This window comes from Hyperolius riggenbachi, chromosome 4, assembly GCF_040937935.1.
Source record: "Hyperolius riggenbachi isolate aHypRig1 chromosome 4, aHypRig1.pri, whole genome shotgun sequence".
Taxonomy (NCBI): domain Eukaryota; kingdom Metazoa; phylum Chordata; class Amphibia; order Anura; family Hyperoliidae; genus Hyperolius; species Hyperolius riggenbachi.
In genome coordinates this window covers 375836709-375852423 of record NC_090649.1, presented here as the reverse complement: position 1 = coordinate 375852423, position 15715 = coordinate 375836709, and the positions used below count along the sequence as shown (strand labels likewise).

The window sequence follows — 15715 nt, the reverse complement described above, 5'->3', positions numbered from 1 at the left end:
CTAGCGGTGGATCGCCGAAGAGCGGCGGCGATCAGGCAGCACACGTGGCTGGCAAAGTGCCGGCTGCGTGTGCTGCTTTTTATTTCAACAAAATCGGCCCAGCAGGGCCTGAGCGGCAGCCACCGGCGGTGATGGACGAGATGAGCTCGTCCATACCGCTAAGATGGTTAAGCCACTCCTGTATTTTTCTTGGCTTGCCAGACCTGAGTTCTAAAGCAAGTGTGCCTCTCGCCTTCCTTTCCTGATTACATTCATTACAATTGACAGTTTATACCACTAAGATAGATTTTTGTAGCCTTCCCATAAACTAAGATACTGCACAATTTTTGTTTTCAGATCTTTGGAGAGTTGCTTTGAGGATCCCATGCGGTCACTCTTCAGAGGAGAGTCAAAGAAAAGCACAACTTGCCATTGGCCACCTTAAATATCTTTTCTCACGATTGGACACACCTGTCTATGACGTTTAAGTCTAAATGAACTAATCCAAAAAATTTGGTGTGCCCACTGCCAAGTAACCAGTATTAAATAATTACATACTTTCAAATCAGCAAAATTATAAAGGTACCCAAATGTTTGCACAGACAGTTTTTCCCATTTGATTTAATGTCCTACAACTACAACATGCTGCTTCTCTAAAAATATTTATTCAGAAAACCTCATTGTAACGATCTGCTCAGCTGTCTGCACGGGCAGACGGCTGTTTGTCCATTCCTTAAGTCTGAGGGCTGCAGGTCTCCGGAAAAGAGACCTGCCTCTGCTTTGCAAGTTACAGACCTGTTCTGCTGCTGAGCAATTTGCATACACTTGTCATGCAAACGGCCTGGCTGCATCCTTTGAAGGCTTGCAGTATAAATACCATGTGATCCCAGAATCCTTTGCTGCTCATAGAGGTTTGTTCCTGCTGGACTCACCTGGAGTGTCAGCCACTGCTATCTTAGTATAGTTAATTCTTGGGGAGTGCTCCTTGTAATCCTAGTTAGTGCAGTCAGTTTGTGTATAATTTGTACTGCCTATTCTGTCCTGTCTTGTCTGTCGCGATTGCGCTGTCGCCAGCGGCGGTTGATAGCGAATCACTCTGTCTTGTTTGGATCGCACTAGCCTCTAGCGGTAGCGGCTGTGGATCCTTCTGATCTGAGTTCCTGGAGTGAAAGCTGGAGCAGCGGTTGCTACTGGCTACCTCATCTGTCTGTCTTGTTTGGATCGCACTAGCCTCTAGCGGTAGCGGCTGTGGATCCTTCTGATCTGAGTTCCTGGAGTGTAAGCTGGAGCAGCGGTTGCTACTGGCTACCTCATTTGTCTGTCTTGTCTGTTTGTGCTCATTTGTGTTACTTGTGGCTAGTTAGGGTGGCACGCTTATCACTGGGCGCGAATGAGTGCGGTGTTCGCGTTTAGCTAGCGTTTGTTATTTTCTTTATCCTCTGATTGTTGTTTGCTGTGCCTTTGCTACTCACGTGCTCTGTCCTGCTCAGTGTGGTGTCACTATTTGGCAATCGCCATTCTTGCGATTGCGTTCCCACTTTGTTTCCGCCGTTGTGTGTTCACCGTCGCTGGGTGGCGACTAGTTTGGTGGACACACATTGATTCTGTCTCTGTGCTCTCTCTCTTTAGGGGCTATCTTGCCCTGTGTTGCTTCTTTTCGTACAATTTCCACCTGACATCTGTGGCAGTGCAGAGGGTTTATTCCTCTGCACTCCACAGCTCCATCTGCCGGTGGGAATGCCCCTCTACTGGTGCTTGCACCAAAAGCTGGGTTCTATTATTTTGACACGCTTGTGGAGGACTTCCGCAGTGTCAGCGCACATCTTGTGCGCTGACCACGGAGATATCCCACAATCGTTACACTCATGGTACTTAGATGTTCCTAGGATATTACATACATACCACTGTCATCATTTTTGTTTACAGTAGAGTAAATTATTATGCAGGCTGAGGGGGGTTCCCAAACTTTTTTATGTTACCGTATAATTTACACACTTCCTGGATATAAATCTATAAAAGTTAATTCTAACCCACCAGAAGCTGAAAACTTGTTTTCTAGACACTAGCACAAAAAGAACTTGAATAGTATATAATTAGCTTTAAAGTTAATATTACTTCTTATTAAACATGTGTTAATTGAAGTTTATTTTATGAGCAATAAAATTTACTATTATGTCTACTAAGCATCCCTCTGTAGAACATTTCTGGCAGTGGCAGAAGACGAAAAAAGGGATGGAATTATATTAAAAACATTTGTGTAAGTCTATTAAAAAGGACATACTTACCCTCTGGCATAGTAACTGTAAAAGCTTTAGACTGAGGGCCTTGCCCTCTCCTGTTGGCTGCCCGGATTTTGAAAATGTACCGTTCACCGGGCTGTAGACCATCAACGGTAGCTGTTGAAGTCCTTCCTGAATAGGTAATAGATCTGCCTCCAAATGGCTTTGCAGCAGGCGCATATGAGACAATGTATTCTGTAATGGTTAAGTAAATGGTAATGAATCATAGCAGCCAAGTTTGCAACATTAAGTTGTTCAGGTACATAGTTTTATAACAATACAAATCTTGGTTATCTTCAAACTTATAAAGTACTTAAAAAAACGGAACTAAATGATAAAAAGACATACACAAAACTCACTTTTTCCTTCAAGCATACACTCTACCTTAGGCCAGTTCACCTTCTGAGTCTGACCTCTGGCCAAGTTGTACTTCCAGATAACCTAAAACACACTGCCTCTAGGTATGAATATTGTATACTACCCCACCTCTTGTCCCCCCCCCCCCATTCCTTGGGATTGTAAGCCCGCAAGGGCAGGGCTCTCTCACCCTTTATGTTTTGGATTTTGCTACACATTTATTTTTATTCCTATGAATTCTGTCACTCATATTACTGATTCTGTACTTTGTACTGATTTTGGATTTTGTACCAACTCTGTATTTTGTATATTGGTATATATCATTCTCTGTATTATTTTGTACCCCATGTTTGTTTCTTACTTTGTACAGCGCCACGGAATATGTTGGCCCTTTATAAATCAATAATAATAAATATAAACATGTTGCACAACATATGAGGATTACAGGTTACCTTCAGTTACCTTGAGGGCCCTTTCACACTGTGATGGTGTGACGCGCTTCCATAACTACGTTAGCGCTCGTATCTGCATTGACTTGTGTCGGACCGGAAGTCATGTAAGTCTATGGTGACACAGGTATTTAAAAATGTTGCCAGAGGAGGTGCGACGACATTGCGATGCGCATTGACTTGTGTCAGACCGGAAGTCATGTAAGTCTATGGTGACACAGGTATTTTAAAAATGTTGGCCGGAGGCGGTGCGACGACATTGCAATGCGCATGTGTGGAAGCGTATTTTTTCAATATGCTTCTATGCACTTCTGCATACCTGAAGCAGGAAGTGTCCGCAAGAGTGCATTACTTACTGTTTGGCCGGATGCCAGAAGGGCAATACCACATAGTAAAGTGGTATTCCCTGAAAGCCTGCTTTTAGTGATGTGGCGGGCGCACCGCAACGCTGAAGCAAAATTCAGGGAAAACTGCATGACAAAATACATTTTTGGTCCTGAGACACACTTTGGAGAAATGTCTGCAATTTATCATTGTTACTAAGAGTGTCAGGAGGAAGTTTCCCAATGCCAGAAGGTAGGTCCTCCTTTATGACTTTTCAGGCTTGCTTCTTGGAGGTTTAATATGACAAATTCTGTCATATTTTTTCTGTCTCGAGAACTACTGAAAAATTTTTACTGTACGTAATATCCAATAACATTATCATCATATCATCAGTTCATGGTACTGATTTTTACTTCTCATTCACTTTACACCGTCCATATTTGTATGCAATGACCTTTTTAGAATATAGAGTATTTTCTTTCACCGTGCAATGCATGTTCAATTGTTAAATATTAAAGTAATGCACACCATTTGGAACCATATAGTTTACATTGTTTTACATGTGTATACCATACAAAATGGGAGGAACAATTTAATTTCCAGTGTGTTAGTGTACCTAGCCAATTGTAGGCTTACAAATCTGGATATAAAAGAGAATTATCTATATTTAGGGTCAGTACAATGTATGTAGGAGACTATGAAATTTGAGATGTGGACATAATGCCCGGAGCACCATTTATGCAAACCCAGCAATCAGCAAAGCATGTTAGGAGAGGTTGAATATGTATTACAAATTGAAATATAAACAAAGAACGTTATGCTAAATAAAAAAATTCCTCAGTTTCTTGTTGCATGCTTCAGAGTTTTACTTGATGTGAAATATGTAGAAATATGGAAGCTAAATTACTCATCTCTAAGATATTCCAAACAAATAGTTAAATTATTATTCATAGAAGGAACCAGCAGGGTGGCCCGAGCAGGTCATAAAAAGTGGGAAGTGGTCAGCAAAATCCCTCTGCAAAAAAGGCCAAAGAGATTGCTGTCTCTGTTTATATAACACGTCTGATAAGAGTTTCTATTTAGTCACTATGTACTTAAAACGATCCTCTATTATATTACAAAGTATGTTATATTATTTTGCACTAACATAAACCTGCAATTAATTTATCACATTAAAGAAAGCTCTGCACTACATGGAGTTCACTTATTGCACATACTATAGAAGTGATTTTTTTTTTAAGTACGTCGATATTTGTCGATAAATTTGTGCCCATGCTACAGTACAATCATGGCTTCTCTGCCATCTGTTGTAGCAGACGAACGGGATTGTAAGTCTGCTATGCTGATCAGCACAGTGCCTGTGCTAACTGCAGCAGGAAGCAATTGGGGCACTAGCCACGGTGTATAACAAGTCCAACACTGGTCTCCTGTGTCAGCCTGTATCGGGTCTCGGCTTGATAACATCATCCAGCTGGGACCAGTACATGTAGACACTAGAGGCCGGGTAAAAGAAGTTAGATACGTACACAGTCATGTTACCATCTTGCTGTCAATCTCTGCAAGGGAGGTGGTAGGGGTGGAGGACGACCACTAGACTACCAGGGATAAGGTCTAATTTATTTTTTTATATATGTATTTTATCTCATTATTTTTGTACATACCGTATGTACTAGTACATTTGTGCCCGTTGGGCACTTGCATGTCCATGACTAAAGCCTGGCACACACCTTCAATTCAGCAGTTCCATGTACTATGAGAGTTTACCTGCACAATCTGTTCATAGTATTTAACCACTTAAGGACTGCAGTCTTGAAACCCCCCTTAAGGACCAGACACTTTTTTTTTGCATTCAGACCACTGCAGCTTTAACGGTTTATTGCTCGGCCATACAATCTACCACCTAAATAATTTTTTACCTCTTTTTCTTGTCACTAATACAGGCTATTTGATTGTTGCTGTGATTTTAAGTTTTTATTATATTCATCAAAAAAGACATGCATTTTGTCAAAAAAAAAAGATTTTTTTTTAACTTTCTGTGCTGACATTTTTCAAATAAAGTAAAATGTCTATATACATTTTTGACCAAATTTATTGTGCTACATGTCTAAAAAATTCTGTCACTGCGGTGGGGCAGGTGAGGGTTTGGCCGGGTGATCAGAAGCCCACAGGCAGATTAGGGCCTGATCTGATGGATAGGAGTGCTAGGGGTTGACAGTTGGTGACAGGAGGTGATTGATGGGTGTCTCAGGGGGTGATTTGAGGGGAGAATAGATGCAAGCAATGCACTGGGGAGGTGATCGGGGGGGGGGGGGGGGGTCTGAGGGCGATCTGAGGATGTGGGCGGGTAACTGGGTACCCGCAAGGGGCAGATTAGGGTCTGATCTGATGGGTAGCAGTGACAGGTGGTGACAGGGGGTGAATGATGGGTGATCAATGGGTGATTAGAGGGGAAAACAGATGTAAGTAGTGCACTGGGGAGGTGATCAGGGGGGTCTGAGGGCGATCTGAGGGTGTGGGCGGGGAACACATTATACTACTTCTCCTGAGTACGGCGATACCACATGTGTGGCACTTTTTTGCACCCTAACTGCGCTAAAGGGCCCAAAGTCCAATGAGTACCTTTAGGATTTCACAGGTCATTTTGAGAAATTTCGTTTCAAGACTACTCCTCACGGTTTAGGGCCCCTAAAATGCCAGGGCAGTATAGGAACCCCACAAATGACCCCATTTTAGAAAGAAGACACCCCAAGGTATTCTGTTAGGAGTATGGTGAGTTCATAGAAGATTTTATTTTTTGTCACAAGTTAGCGGAAAATGACACTTTGTGAAAAAACACAATTAAAATCAATTTCCGCTAACTTGTGACAAAAAATAAAATCTTCTATGAACTCGCCATACTACTAACGGAATACCTTGGGGTGTCTTCTTTCTAAAATGGGGTCATTAGTGGGGTTCCTATACTGCCCTGGCATTTTAGGGGCCCTAAACCGTGAGGAGTAGTCTTAAAAACGAAATTTCTCAAAATGACCTGTGAAATCCTAAAGGTACTCATTGGACTTTGGGCCCTTTAGCGCAGTTAGGGTGCAAAAAAGTGCCACACATGTGGTATCGCCGTACTCGGGAGAAGTAGTACAATGTGTTTTGGGGTGTATTTTTACACATACCCATGCTGGGTGGGAGAAACACCTCTGTAAATGACAATCTTTTGATTTTTTTACACACAATTGTCCATTTACAGCGGTATTTCTCCCACCCAGCATGGGTATGTGTAAAAATACACCCCAAAACACATTGTACTACTTCTCCCGAGTACGGCGATACCACATGTGTGGCACTTTTTTGCACCCTAACTGCGCTAAAGGGCCCAAAGTCCAATGAGTACCTTTAGGATTTCACAGGTCATTTTTGTTTCAAGACTACTCCTCACGGTTTAGGGCCCCTAAAATGCCAGGGCAGTATAGGAACCCCACTAATGACCCCATTTTAGAAAGAAGACACCCCAAGGTATTCCGTTAGGAGTATGGTGAGTTCATAGAAGTTTTTATTTTTTTGTCACAAGTTAGCGGAAATTGATTTTAATTGTTTTTTTTTCACAAAGTGTCATTTTCCGCTAATTTGTGACAAAAAATAAAATCTTCTATAAACTCACCATACTCCTAACGGAATACGTTTGGGTGTCTTCTTTCTAGAATGGGGTCATTTGTGGGGTTCCTATACTGCCCTGGCATTTTAGGGGCCCTAAACCGTGAGGAGTAGTCTTGAAACAAAAATGACCTGTGAAATCCTAAAGGTACTCATTGGACTTTGGGCCCCTTAGCGCAGTTAGGCTGCAAAAAAGTGCCAATCATGTGGTATCACCGTACTCGGGAGATGTAGTATAATGTGTTTTGGGGTGTATTTTTACACATACCCATGCTGGGTGGGAGAAATACCTCTGTAAATGACAATTGTTTGATTTTTTTTACACACAATTGTCCATTTACAGAGAGATTTCTCCCACCCAGCATGGGTATGTGTAAAAATACACCCCAAAACACATTATACTACTTCTCCTGAGTACGGCGATACCACATGTGTGACACTTTTTTGCAGCCTAGGTGCGCTAAGGGGCCCAACGTCCTAATCACAGGTCATTTTGAGGCATTTGTTTAGGGCCTAATCTGATGGGTAGGTGTGCTAGGGGGTGACAGGAGGTGATTGATGGGTGTCTCAAGGTGTGATTAGAGGGGGGAATAGATGCAAGCAATGCACTGGTGAGGTGATCAGGGCTGGGGCCTGAGGGCATTCTGAGGGTGTGGGCGGGTGATTGAGTGCCCTAGGGGCAGATAGGGGTCTAATCTGATAGGTAGCAGTGACAGGGGGTGATTGATGGGTAATTAGTGGGTGTTTAGGGTAGAGAACAGATATAAACACTGCCCTTGGGAGGTGATCTGACGTCGGATCTGCGGGCGAACTATTGGTGTGGGTGGGTGATCAGATTGCCCGCAAGGGGCAGGTTAGGGGCTGATTGATGAGTGACAGTGACAGGGGGTGATTGATGGGTGGCAGTGCCAGGGGGTGATTGATGGGTGGCAGTGACAGGGGGTGATTGATGGGTGGCAGTGACAGGTGATTGACAGGTGATCAGTGGGTTATTACAGGGAAGAACAGATGTAACTAATGCACTGGCGAATTGATAAGGGGGCGTCTGAGGGCAATCTGAGCGTGTAGGCGGGTGATTGGGTGCCCGCAAAGGGGCAGATTAGGGTCTGATCTGATGGGTAACAGTGACAGGTGGTGATAGGGGGTGATTGATGGGTGATTGATGGGTAATTAGTGGGTGTTTAGAGGAAAGAATAGATGTAAACACTGCGCTTGGGTGGTGATCTGATGTCGGATCTGCAGGCGATCTATTGGTTTGGGTGGGTGATCAGATTGCCCGCGTGGGGCAGGTTAGGGGCTGATTGATGGGTGGCAGTGATAGGGGGTGATTGATGGGTGATTGACAGGTGATCAGTGGGTTATTACAGGGAAGGACAGATGTAAATAATGCCCTGGCGAATTGATAAGGGGGGGTCTGAGGGCAATCTGAGCGTGTAGGCGGGTGATTGGGTGCCCGCAAGGGGCAGATTAGGGTCTGATCTGATGGGTAACAGTGACAGGTGGTGATAGGGGGTGATTGATGGGTAATTAGTGGGTGTTTAGAGGAGAGAATAGATGTAAACACTGCGTTTGGGTGGTGATCTGATGTCGGATCTGCGGGCGATCTATTGGTGTGGGTGGGTGATCAGATTGCCCGCAAGGGGCAGGTTAGGGGCTGATTGATGGGTGGCAGTGACAGGGGGTGATTGATGGGTGGCAGTGACAGGGGGTGATTGATGGGTGATTGACAGGTGATTGACAGGTGATCAGTGGGTTATTACAGGGAAGAACAGATGTAAATATTGCACTGGCGAATTGACAAGGGGGGGTCTGAGGGCAATCTGAGCGTGTAGGCGGGTGATTGGGTGCCCGCAAGGGGCAGATTAGGGTCTGATCTGATGGGTAACAGTGACAGGTGGTGATAGGGGGTGATTGATGGGTGATTGATGGGTAATTAGTGGGTGTTTAGAGGAGAGAATAGATGTAAACACTGCGTTTGGGTGGTGATCTGATGTCGGATCTGCGGGCGATCTATTGGTGTGGGTGGGTGATCAGATTGCCCGCAAGGGGCAGGTTAGGGGCTGATTGATGGGTGGCAGTGACAGGGGGTGATTGATGGGTGATTGACAGGTGATTGACAGGTGATTGACAGGTGATTGACAGGTGATCAGGGGGGATAGATGCATACAGTACACAGGGGGGGGGGGGGTCTGGGGAGAATCTGAGGGGTGGGGGGTGATCAGGAGGGGGCAGTGGGCAGGGGGGGAGATAAAAAAAAAAATAGCGTTGACAGATAGTGACAGGGAGTGATTGATGGGTGATTAGGGGGGTGATTGGGTGCAAACAGGGGTCTGGGGGGTGGGCAGGGGGGGGGTCTGAGGGGTGCTGTGGGCGATCTGGGGCAGGGGGGGGAGAAATCAGTGTGCTTGGGTGCAGACTAGGGTGGCTGCAGCCTGCCCTGGTGGTCCCTCGGACACTGGGACCACCAGGGCAGGAGGCAGCCTGTATAATACACTTTGTAAACATTACAAAGTGTATTATACACTTTGTATGCGGCGATCGCGGGGTTAACATCCCGCCGGCGCTTCCGTATAGCCGGCGGGATGTTGCGGCGGGCGAGCGGTGACAGGCGCCGGCGGAGGATCGCGTCACGGATGACGCGATCGCTCCGCCTATGCCCTTAGAAGGACCGCCGCCTCTGTGGGTGAGCCGGTCCTTCAGGGCTCCACTTCCCGGCCGCCTCTGTGCGTTAGGCGGTCGGTAAGTGGTTAAAGGACCAATGTAGCGAGAGGTAAATAGGGGCTGACATATTTATTTCCTTATAAGCAATAACAGTTGCCTGGCTATCCTGCTGATCCTCTGCCTCTAATACATTTAGCCATAGACCCTGTATAAGCATGCAGCAGATCAGGTGTTTCTGACATTATTTTTGTTACTGTAGAGAAAGACCCAAAATGTGAGTGGCACTCCCTATTCAATGTACACGAGCAGTGGGTAAAAAAAGCAAAAATTGATCTCACCATACCATCAGCGGTAACCCTTGTCTCTTGCTGGGACGTGTGCTCTGAGGTTGGTTGAAGGAAGCTTGAATACTATTATCCGAGGTGAAGATAAAAGAAAGAGACTCCGGGCACCTTCCGTCCAATGCTTTAATTGCAAGTGCTGGCAGACAACATTCAGGGTACCGTACCACAAAGATACCTCGTCTGGTGATCCTCAATGGTGATGGTGCGGTGGAGGTGGGGGTGCCAGGGCACTAGGTGGGACTGGCGACGGCCGTTTCGCGTCTATCCAGACGCTTGGTCACGCTGCGTACGCAGCGTGACCAAGCGTCTGGATAGACGCGAAACGTCCGTCGCCAGTCCCACCTAGTGCCCTGGCACCCCCACCTCCACCGCACCATCACCATTGAGGATCACCAGACGAGGTATCTTTGTGTTACGGTACCCTGAATGTTGTCTGCCAGCACTTGCAATTAAAGCATTGGACGGAAGGTTTCTGACATTATTGTCAGATCTGACAAGATTAGCTGCATGCTTGTTTCTGGGGTGATTCAGACGCTACTGCAGCCATATAGATAATCAGGGCTGCCAGGCAACTGTTATTGTTTAAAAGGAAATAAATATGGCAGCCTCCACATACCTCTCACTACAGTTGTCCTTTAATGTGAATATATGTAAGTAATGAGATTGACATTGTATGTACATCTTTGGTGTGCAGCATCTGGAGTGAGACTCCTGCTAATCCATTTTTTCCAGGGCTTGTATTGTTCGGCTACATTCACAGTGGGAGTTGTGTTGTTTTCCTTGTAAAGTCAGGAATGCAAAGGAATAAAAAAAAGTCGCACTGCATGTTATGCCTCTTGTGTCGCATACATTGAATCATACAGTCAATGAAAAGTATGTTTCACTGCCTCTGTTAACACACGTTATGTGGTAACGTACTGCACGAAGTGCTTTGGAGTACTATAGTCCATTGGAATGCATTGCACCGCATGTACTCTGAACTTCATAGATTTAACATTGCAAATTGACTTTCTGAGTTAAGATGTGTATGAGGCCTTAGCAAAGGCATATCTAGAGGAGTGCAGGCATGGCTCATGCCATGGGTGCCACAGTACCATGGGTGATATTCCTGCTCCTGTCCTGCACCACCATGTCTGCCCCGTGCCTCCCCATCACTCAGACCTCAAATCAGATATATTCTGCTATTTGGGGAACATAGCTACTTAAAGAGAAACTCTAACCAAGAATTGAACTTTATCCCAATCAGTAGCTGATACCCCCTTTTACATGAGAAATAGAATGATTTTCACAAACAGACTATCAGGGGGCGCTGTGTGACTAATTTTGTGCTGAAACCCCTCCCACAAGAGGCTCTGAATACCGCGGTACTCTGGGCAAACTGCCACAATGTAACAATGTTCACAGACAGGAAATGGCTGTTTAAAGCTGTCTGTAACAGCCAGAGCAGCTAGAAACAGCTACATAACTTGCCCACAATAACAATGTCACCATGTAATACATGTCAGAATGTGAATCTGGGAGAGGAAAGATTTTACAATGAGCAAACACTGACTAAATCATTTATACATAATTATTGTAAAAATGAAGCACTTTTTTTTACTACATTATTTTCACTGGAGTTCCTCTTTAACCAGTTTACCCCCAGCGGTGCGGATTTCTCTGTCCCTTTTTCCATCCTTTCACCCCCAGGGACGGAGAAATCCGCACCTCTCGCCGCTCCCGCTGCTGTCCGCGCTACCGCTCGCTCGTCCGCGTGCCCCCACACTCGTGCACGCCGCCACCTGCTCGCCCGGAGATCAATGAACGGGAAAAACCTTTCCCGTTCGTTGATCTAAGCCCCCTGCAATCATCAGCTGCTTCTACGAGAAGCAGCGCGATCATTGTGAAAAAAAAACGTTTCCCAGCCTCCCTGAACTTCCTGCAAGCGTACTTCCTGTACGCTTGCAGGTCGCATAAACAAAAACTTACTGTGGCCATCTTGTGGCCAAATAGTATAACTACACCCTAAAGCATTTTTCATATACAAATATATTACTGGTAGTTGTACACTAAAAATTAACTCATTACCTCCCACACTCCCCAATTTTTTATTTTTTTTTTGTAATTAAAAAAAAAAATTACATTTAAAAAAAATACATAAATAGTTACCTTAGGGACTGAACTTTTTAAATATTTATGTCAAGAGGGTATAACACTGTTACTTTATTTAGGGATGGACGCAAAACTGAAAAAAATGCACCTTTATTTCAAAATAAAATATTGGCGCCAAACATTGTGATAGGGACATAATTTAAATGGTTTTATAACCGGGACAAAAGGGCAACTAAATTTCATGGGTTTTAATTACAGTAGCATGCATTATTTAAAAACTATAAAGGCTGAAAACAAAATAATAATTTTTCCCCACATTTTTTCCTATTTTCCCATTAAAACACATTTAGAATAAAATAATTCTTGGCATAATGTCCCACCTAAAGAAAGCCTAATTGGTGGCGAAAAGAACAAGATATAGTTCATTTCATTGTGATAAGTAATTATAAAGTTATAGACAAATGAATGGAAGGAGCGCTGAAAGGTGAAAATTGCTCTGGTGCTAAAGGGGTAAAACCCCTCAGTTGTGAAGTGGTTCATATATATATATATATATATATATATTATATATATATATATATATATATATATATATATATATATATATATATATATATATATATATATATATATATATATATATATATATATAGAGCACTTGGCTTAGTGTTCGAAAACAGGACAGAGTGGGCATAGGATATTGTATAGGATATTTAAGAGATTTTCAAAAAAGTAACTTTAGGAATATCCTAAGCCAAAAAACACAAGCAACTGTAACACATGTATGAGAGAAAGGACTCTGTTTTTAGAGGGGAAACGGTACTCTGTCTGGGGGGTGCAATTTCAGTGTTTGCCATAGGCTCTATATTACCCAGATACGCCACTGGGCCTCAGTGGTTTAATTGCTGTCTGTGTCACTGCCAAGTTGAGGTATGGTGGTGCATATGTATAGTGGCATTGTGATGCGTACATTTGTTTATGTCCTATGAAGTGTATATTTAAAGTGCTAAAGTATATGAAGTAATGTTATATGAACATGTATTGTGGTGTTTGTTTACTGCAGCTATTGTGCTGTGATTTGCCAATCAGCAAATTATTATTATGGATATATAAAGTGCCAACATATTCCGTGGCAAATTGCTAGTTCAGTGTCTCCCTATGAGAGCATTCACAGCATATGGGAGCCCCCACTCACTAAGGTTTCATACGTAGTGATAAAGTTACTGCTGATTAAATAGGGGCATAGCTAAAACGTCAAAACTGGTCTAGTCTATAAAGGAAAAACAGGTCTAGGTGCAAAGTGGTTAAATCATCTGTCTTGTCATTCTACAAATTATGACAGCAATTTAAAACAAAGAAATCCAACTTATGTATGACACTGTTTTCTATGACAATTACCTTTTATCTTGCCAGCAGAATCAGAAAGGTCATCCCATGTGACACGCACAGCTGTACTTTTGCCATTTAGTGGCTCCACATACAAGTTCTCAGGAGCAGTTGTCGGAGCTTTAGAAACACAACATATCATTTAGGATGATTGAAACGCTGAGGTGTAATTAAACTATTTATTTACAAGTTGAAATTATAATTAAGCTCATACAGCGGTCCTCTGGCAAAGACCTTCCAAAGATTTCCAGCAAAGGATTGCGAGCTAAGAATCAACTTTCTTCTGACCTAACTATTGACTTCTGATGTCTAAGTTAAAGCGGATCCGAGATGAAAAACTAACCATAACAAGTAACTTGTCTATATATCTTATCTAAAGTTTAGATAGTTTACACAGCAAATCTAGCTGCAAACAGCTTTAATAGAAAATGATTATTTCTTCCTGTGATACAATGAAGAAGATCAGCCGGCACCGTCAGATATAATGCTCTTTCAGATAATTTATTCAGGCTCTGTCATCATAACAGCACGACGTTTCGGAGTAACAACTCCTTTATCAAGTAAATGACAGGTATGACAGATCATATACAACACTCTGCTTTATATACCCACCATCCCTTTAAATCAGCCAATAGGCTTCTTACTAACTAACCCCCAATAACAATCACCGCTATTACGCGGACCTGATGGGGAACAGTTTCATATTGGGTGAGCCAATCACCCCTGTGGCCAAGCATCACATGGTCGAAGGAGGGAGGAGGACCAGGAGTGGGCGCCTCCGCTCGTCATAGCGGAACATGCCCCCCCACCGCCCGTCAAGTCCACGTCTCCACCTTCATGTACACGGACCTGATGGGAGACAGGGCTAAGATGCGTCACCACTGGCGCTTTGCCAGTGGGTGTGAGATGTCCCGCAAGCCCGCCCGCTGGAGGAGCGTCCACTTGCGGTCAGGACCAACCACCGCCCTCCACATATCCGCGCTACCATGGGAACCTGCCGGCGTCCACTTCTGTAAATGGTTGTAGTGCCCGCACGGGCCACGGGGCGCCGACAGTAGAGGGACATGTGGTCTTCCCCCCGCACCACCCAGCGCCCCGCGCATGGTCAAACCTCCAAGTCCCGTCACAGAGCAGGCACACAACGGGCGACCACAAGACGCATCTATAACGCGTCTGCCGTCCACCCGGCGTCCACCTAGCGCTGCAGCGCAATCAGAGGCAGACCCCACACTGGGCGACAGGCAGTCACAGACAGTCCCCCAGCCAGCAGCCCGGGGACATCAATGGCTCAATGAACATATAGTGTTCAAAGGATGGCATAGCCAGCATCAAGACAGGCGGCATAAAGAGGTCCTCTTCACATCCACCGATCCCCTGCAGAGCAAAACAGAAGCAAGCAGTAAACAATTAGTGGAACACATACATCAAAGAAAAGGCAATAAATCATATTCTCTGTTCATACCCCGTGGTTCCATTGTGTCCAATGTCCTAATCCAATAGGCTACACGTAACAGTAACTGTTTATATCTAGCCCCTCCTCTCTTTAGTGGAGGTACTGCCTCAATAACCTGACACCTCAGTTGACTAATATTATGATTAAACACATCAAAATGATGTGACACTGCCTGTTCTTTTAATCTCTTGCGGATAGCATGCTTATGCGAGGACAGACGCACCTTCAACTTGGTGGGGGTCTGCCCCACATAAGCAAGCCCACAAGGGCACTTCAATACATATACCACATACTTGGAGTCACAGGTGTGGCACCCCTTAATTTCATAATTTTTGCCTGTATATGGATGTGTGACAACAGGACTCTTGGTGATAAGGTTACAGTGGACACAATTGAGGAAAGGGTAAGCGCCTCTCCTTGTACTTTCTGGTGGTCTCAGGAGTATCCTCATCTCAGCATGAGTGAGGCGGTCTCGTAATGTGGGTGGTCTCTTGTATGATAGCAGTGTTTTGGAACTCAGCTATCGAGGGAAAGGATCGAGCCAGCATGGTCCAATGTTTTTTTTTATAATCTTACCAATATTATTACTGTATACATTGGGATACAAATGGTATTCTACTGGCGCGGTTCCCACCCCTCGACCGTCGAGTCCCTCTACGCTCCACTACCTCCTGTTGTGCCTTTTCCACTAAAGGATACTGTCTTTCTAGAAATTTCTTCGTCATTTCCTCATACCTCCTCAGTCCCATC

The 15715-nt window shown here is 44.3% G+C and overlaps 2 protein-coding genes across 2 annotated transcripts in view; both read right to left on the bottom strand.

The window, feature by feature from the left end:
* Positions 1-15715, bottom strand: part of FNDC1 (fibronectin type III domain containing 1) — a 274542-nt gene that overhangs the window by 115652 nt on the left and 143175 nt on the right. Inside the window, exons 6-7 of the mRNA XM_068232055.1 lie at positions 13525-13632; positions 2265-2453 (exon numbers count right to left, since the gene is read on the bottom strand). Of these exons, the coding sequence (XP_068088156.1) occupies positions 2265-2453; positions 13525-13632 (297 nt within the window). The remainder of the gene's footprint in view (positions 1-2264; positions 2454-13524; positions 13633-15715) is intronic.
* The window catches only part of TTLL2 (tubulin tyrosine ligase like 2), a 688842-nt gene that overhangs the window by 632426 nt on the left and 40701 nt on the right, over positions 1-15715 (bottom strand). The window lies entirely within an intron of this gene.